Genomic DNA, 6,000 nt, shown 5'->3' with positions numbered 1-6,000 from the left:
AAAAAAAAAAAAAAAAGAAATGTGATTGTGACTACTTTTTATAATCTCAGGGTTGTTTTTAACTTAGGCAGTACATATATAGGATAAAAAAATTCAAAAAGTACAAAAGAGGGGCACCTGGGTGGCTCAGTGGGTTAAGCATCTGCCCTTGGCTCAGGTCATGATCTCAGGGTCCTGGGATGGAGCCCCGCACCCAGCTCCCTGCTCAAAGCGGAGTCGGCTTATCCCTCTGCCCCTCCCCTCCTGCTCATACTCTCTCAGATAAATAAAATCTTATTTTTTTTTAAAGATTTTATTTATTTGACAGAGAGAGACAGCCCAAGAGGGAACACAAGCAGGGGGAGTGGGAGATCCACTCGTACTATTTTGTGTATGTGTTTGTGAGTATCAAGAGAGATAGTACTGAATTCAGAAGCATGCGAGATCTCTTTCATGGTTTTCCCACAGTATGTTTTGGAAATCATTCCATAGCAACATGGAAACAATTTCCTTTTATTTCTGGCTGCACAGTACTCAGTATATGAATGCACCATAACTTACAACTTAATTAACAAGTACACCGGTCTCCTCGTGATTTAGATTCTTTCTTTTTTTTCTTTCTTCTTCTCTCCCTTCCCTACTAAGAACTAAACCATACTGCCTCAGGTTTATTATTATTATTAAAACAGCATTACCATATCCAATTATAGGCTGTGTTGATGGACATTTAGATGGTTTCCAATTCTTCACTGTTATAAACAGTGAGTAACTGGCTGGTAAGTTGGTTTACACACATGTAAGTATGACCACAAGATGAATTCCTGCAAGTGGAACGTGTTGGGGGCTATGTGCATTTACTGGGGTTGGTTGTTGTTGTTGTTGTTTTAAAGGGTTTTTTTTTTTAAGATTTTATTTATTCATTTGACAGACAGAGATCACAAGTGGGCAGAGAAGCAGGCAGAGAGAGAGGAGGAAGCAGGCTCCCCCCTGAGCAGAGAGCCCGATGTGGGGCTTGATCCCAGGACCCTGAGATCATGACCTGAGCCGAAGGCAGAGGCTTTAACCCACTGAGCCACCCAGGCGCCCCTGTTTTTTTTTTAATATTTTATTTTTTGACAGATCACAAGGAGGCAGAGAGGCGGGGCGGGGTGGGGGGAGCAGGCTCCCCTGCTGAGCAGAGAGCCAGATGCGGGGCTCCATCCCAGGACCCTGAGATCATGACCTGAGCCAAAGGCAGAGGCTTAACCCACTGAGCAACCCAGGTGCCCCCATTTACCAGGTTTTAAAAAAGTTTTTGTTTATTTATTAAGTAATCTTCACACCTAACATGGGGCCTGAACTCACCATCCTGAGATCAAGAGTCGCACACTGTTCCGACGTAGTCAGCCAAGCGCCCCCTTTTACAGTTTGGATGGATATTGTTGAACTACCCTCTAGTAAGGCTTTACCGAGAGTTATGTCAAGCGTTGAGAGTGAATTCAAAGGAAGAAGAGAAGGTAAGAGATAAGAACGCTAGTGGGAGGCTGAGTCACAGAGATTCCTCTTTGATGAGGCAGACTCACACAGGGTGGACCCAAGGGGGAAGACGAGGACACACAGGGCCAGTGAAGGGATGGGAGGAGAGAGCTTCCACAGAAAAGCATATCAGACACAGGTGTGGAGGCCTAGAAGAATGAGAAAAGGAGGCCCTGGCTTCCCGGGGATGTGGGGAAACAGAACCAGAAGAGCAGGAAAGAAAAAACCCTGTCTGGACCGAACCCACACTCTGGGGGCCTGGCTGGCAATCAGTAAAGGGTCCAAGAGGAACAGATTCTGGGGTGACCTCTGAGAGACAAGGCCACGGGGGTGCCTCCCTCGTTACATTCTTCAGAAAGCTGAAGACATGCGCCAGTCTCCCTAGCAGACAGACAGGCTAGCCCCAGTGGACAGCGGAGTGATGCGCCAGGTCTTGGGCCAAACCAGCCACATCCACCCAGCCCCAGGCCCTGGGAGCAAGGGGCAGATGCTCCGCCCTTCCACTCCCTACTTTCTACCCCCTCAAGAGGACAAAGGGCCAGAGTGGCCATAAAGCCAGCCCCTCCCCCTGCTGCCAGGCCTCAGGACGTCTCCAGGAAACAGACTCCTCCTCCTAAGCCACTCCTCCAACAGAAAGAGGGGGAGGGCAAAAGAGGGGAGTGAAGGAAAGACCAGGGTGCTCAGGAGGCCAAAGGAATCTGGACTGGACTGGCCACAGACAGGGAAAGGGGAACAAGCTAACCCACCCTGTTGAGGATTTCTCTACCCTGTGCAAGAATCAAAGGTTTAGATGCCCCGAGCCTCTGTCCACCTTGCCTGTCTTGATCCATCTGAGCCTCCAGGATGGCTTTGTCCAGCTTTTTCCCACCTCCAACCTCTAGCGAGGCTCATCTGAGAATGGACTCCTTGATACCAAATAGCTCCCCTCCACCCCCCAGAGCACTGCAGTGCCCTTAAAAATGGCCTGGAGCTCACACTCCGTTCACACCCTACCCAGCTTCCTCAGTGACCCAGGAAATCCCTACTCCACCCTGTGTTGTGCAAACAGGCCAGTCTGGGGCGGCGGGATGGGGGGTTTCCAAATGAGGAAGGTTGGTCTCAAGACCAGGGAGCCCCAACCAGCTCATCTCCCTGACCAGAACCCAGAGGTTTAGGTTCGGGTTCTGGAGTGGGGCTCCCATGGACCCTCTATCAGAGCAGGAAGGCACAAGCAGCTCAGGTCAATTAGTGTCATCTCCACCTACACTCTGTGCCACTTCCTTGTGGAACAGGCTCAGGCTCTGGGCCAGTGGGATTCAGGTGGCCCAGCCTGGCCCAGAGATGGTACCCACTCTCCACCTCCCCCACCCGGAATTCTCATCCCACCGTTTCTCAGAGAGCCAGGAGAGCTACTGGAAGGACAAGGAGAAGAGCAGGTCCTTAACCTGAGAGAGAGAGACACTGGCCCAGGAAAAAGCTAGACAGTCTCTTTTTCCACTTTCCAGAACTGAGACCATCCCCAGACTGAGTACCAGCCCAGTCCTAGCCCCCAAATTGCCCAGCCTCTGCTTCTGTTATCTCCTGAGCTATTTTGGGTCAGAGTGCTGGGTTTCTACCAGAAAAGGTGGTCTTATGCAGGAAAAACAGCACGGGACTTTTGAAGATCCTGCCTGGGTTGAGTCCCACATCTCCCATATATAAGCAGTGCTATCCTGGGCTAATTATTTAACACGGGAGTCAGTTTCCTAATCTAAAAAGTGGGCTGCCGACTAATAGCACCCTTTTCAGAAGTGGCTGTCATGAGGCTGAAGTTAGAGGCTGAGTGGTACAGCCATCAGTCAACTATCAAGTGCTAACAGAGGTTATCAGCTGTGACCCATCCCTGCCCTGGAGCCCCACCTGGCCAGAGCAGCGGAAGAAAAAATGGGGAACGAGGGTCTCTGGAGGGGCCCTGATTCCCAGTGCACTGCTCAGTCCCAGGAGGAAGGAAGAGCCCCCACCTTGCTCTTATCCCTGGAAGTAAACAAGGCTACCACATCCTCAGCTGGGAGAGCCCTGCCTGGCTCACCGCGTCCACACACACCTGCCTGGACAGCTGACATCCCTCCCCTACCAGGTACACATACCAGTGGGCTGACTCACAGGGCAACCCTCGTCACCCCCACCCCAGAGCCTCTGGGTACTGTGCCCACAACACCATCCCTTCCCCTTTTAGGTCAACCCCTGACCAGGCTTGTCTTTTAGCTTCTGGGGTCTGGCCCTTTCTTCCAGACCACCAAAAGGCCAACAGATGGGGACAGGGGTGCAGACAGAAGCCAACCTGTCCCTGCCTGGCAGCAGAGCAGACATCTTCCCCCAGGCTCACTCAACAGGGCCTCAAGGTGCCTAGAACGGTGCTTGGCAGGGGGTGCTTACCTAGTCACCCTGCGGCCCCCAGGCAACTCACTCCCTGACTGCGCGTATCACAGTCAGGAACCAGGACTGGCAAGGAGCTGCCTCCTCTCTCCCAAACACACATCCAGGAGCACCAGCCCATTCAACATCCTGAATTCTGGACCCAGAGTCTGGGCTCTAGAATGTTTCCCCTCCCCACTCAGGTAGCCTGGCCTTTGTTTACTGCTTGTACTGCCTACTTCTAAGGAGCAGTCGGGGCAGAAAGAGACCGTCCTCCTTACTGCTTTCTGATGCTCGCCTTCCCCAGGACTCCGTGACCAACCCCCTTTCTAAGTTTCCCCAAATCCATCCCACCCGTTTCCCTCGTCCTTACCGCCAAAACCCTGGGTCCGCAGCTCGCGGTAGGACTGGTAAACTTCCCGCGTGAGGTAGTTGATGAAGCCCTCCCTGGGCGCGAACTTGCACACGAAGTTCTGCTCGTAGAGGCAGTTCATTAGGAAGCAGGCTGCAATGGCGTCCTCCCCGCCGTCGGGCTGCAGCTCCACCAGCGCCAGGTTGCAGTTCTGGGTGGTGCAGCAGGCGCGCACGCAGTCCCAGCCGCGGCGCACGGTGGGGGAGCCCAGGAAGGTGGCCCCGTTGCTGACCGAGGCCTCGGTATCGAGCACGAAGGCAGGCACCCCGGCGGTAAAGCGCTCCAGACAGGGGGCTCCCGTGGGCAGCCCGGGGGGCGCGGGCGGCGGCCCTGCCTCGGTGCCCAGGAGGTCGAGCGCGCACAGGAGCCACACGACGACTGCTGGGACGCGGGCCTGGGAGAGGCGGGCGCAGGCCATCATCCTCCCCTGGGCCGTCGCCATCCTCCCCACGGGGGTCACCTTTACTGAGCGGGCCTGTGGGCTCCGAGGGTGCTAGCGATCTGAAAGAGGGTAGGAGACGGGGAAGGAGACACACGGGATCAGCCCGACGCTTCAAGAGAGGCGAGCCTGCCCGGAGTTAAGTCGGGCGGAGGGCCGGGGAGCACCCCGCGCCCGGGGGGTGAGGAAGGGGACGCGGACCACGTCAAGCACACTCCGGGTGAGCCCGCAGCCCGACGGACGGTCAGATGGACGGCTAAGGAGCCCACGTACCCGGACACACGCAGCAGCGCGGAACAAAGGACCGAACATGCTCCGAGCCCGCTCCGTCCCCGCCTCGCGCTCTGGGGCCCGGGTTACCTGCGCAGGTGAGTGGGGTGGGGCCCGGCCTGCCGAGGTTCCGGTCCCGGCTTCCTGCGCGGCTCCGGCCGCCGCTTCCGCCCCGGTGGCGGGTGCGCTGGGGCTCGGCCTCCTCCTCTTCAGGTTTCTGGTGAAACTGAGTCAGTGCGGCCGGGGCGGGGCGGACATTAACCCCGGCTCCGCCGGCCCCGCCCACGCCCGGTGCGCTCCGCCAGCCCAGCCCCGCCGAGCCCCGCGGAACCGCCGCCCCGCGGCCCCCGACTCTCCTGCGCGGACTGCTCCCCGCGGGGGCTCTGAGCGGCGCCCCTCCGGCCTGCTCTACGTCCGCTCCGCCGAATCCAGGCTCGAGGCGGGGTCCCGCGCCCCAGAAGTGCAGCCGGATCCCCGGGGGCCCGGACGCCGCCGAGACGCTGCAGCGAGGTCGCCCACTCGGGGGTCGGGCGCTCCGCGGCGGCTGCCTCTGGCCTCCCTTTCCGGTCGGGGCCGTCAATCCTAATCAGGCCTGAGGCGCTGGTGAAGGGACTGGGGGAGGAGAAACCAGGGAAAGCCCGATGCAGACGATTTGGCGGGCGTCGCCAGCCCTCGGGAAATCATTTCCATCTCGTGGCAGGAAGAGATCCCCCGAAGCTGTGGGGTTGCACCTTAGATAACTGGAATCCGGGATGCCTGTTCCAGCGTCACCGCCCTAGCCAGCTCCGGGAAGCCCTCCTTTCTGCCAGAGTGAGCAACTGAGGCAATTCCCTCTTCCACTCTTCCCTGTGGGACCTGCTGTGGCTCCATTGCGTTTGAGGCCCTTCCATACAGTGTATCAAGGCTTACGTTCAGGTCTCCGTTGGAGCTGAGTCCCTGTTAGCTCACTGGTCTGCTGCCTCGTCCCCTGGAGCACAGGTTCCCTCTTCTCTCCCACGAAGAAGCTGTTCCT

The 6,000-nt window shown here is 56.9% G+C and overlaps 1 protein-coding gene across 2 annotated transcripts in view; it reads right to left on the bottom strand.

Moving 5' to 3' along the window:
* The window catches only part of LOC111161450 (serine peptidase inhibitor, Kunitz type 1), a 13,597-nt gene extending 8,847 nt beyond the window's left edge, over positions 1 to 4,750 (bottom strand). For both annotated transcript variants that reach the window (XM_022525112.1, XM_022525121.1), the window contains exon 1: positions 4,241 to 4,750. In XM_022525112.1, coding sequence (XP_022380820.1) covers positions 4,241 to 4,721 — 481 coding nt within the window. In that variant the 5' untranslated portion in view covers positions 4,722 to 4,750. The remainder of the gene's footprint in view (positions 1 to 4,240) is intronic.
* Positions 4,751 to 6,000: the final 1,250 nt, after the last annotated feature.

Source organism: Enhydra lutris, unplaced genomic scaffold, assembly GCF_002288905.1.
Source record: "Enhydra lutris kenyoni isolate GAN:26980312 unplaced genomic scaffold, ASM228890v2 scaffoldscaffold4, whole genome shotgun sequence".
Taxonomy (NCBI): Eukaryota; Metazoa; Chordata; class Mammalia; order Carnivora; family Mustelidae; genus Enhydra; species Enhydra lutris.
The sequence above is the reverse complement of the archived record's forward strand: the minus strand, read 5'-3'. Positions and strand labels throughout refer to the sequence as shown.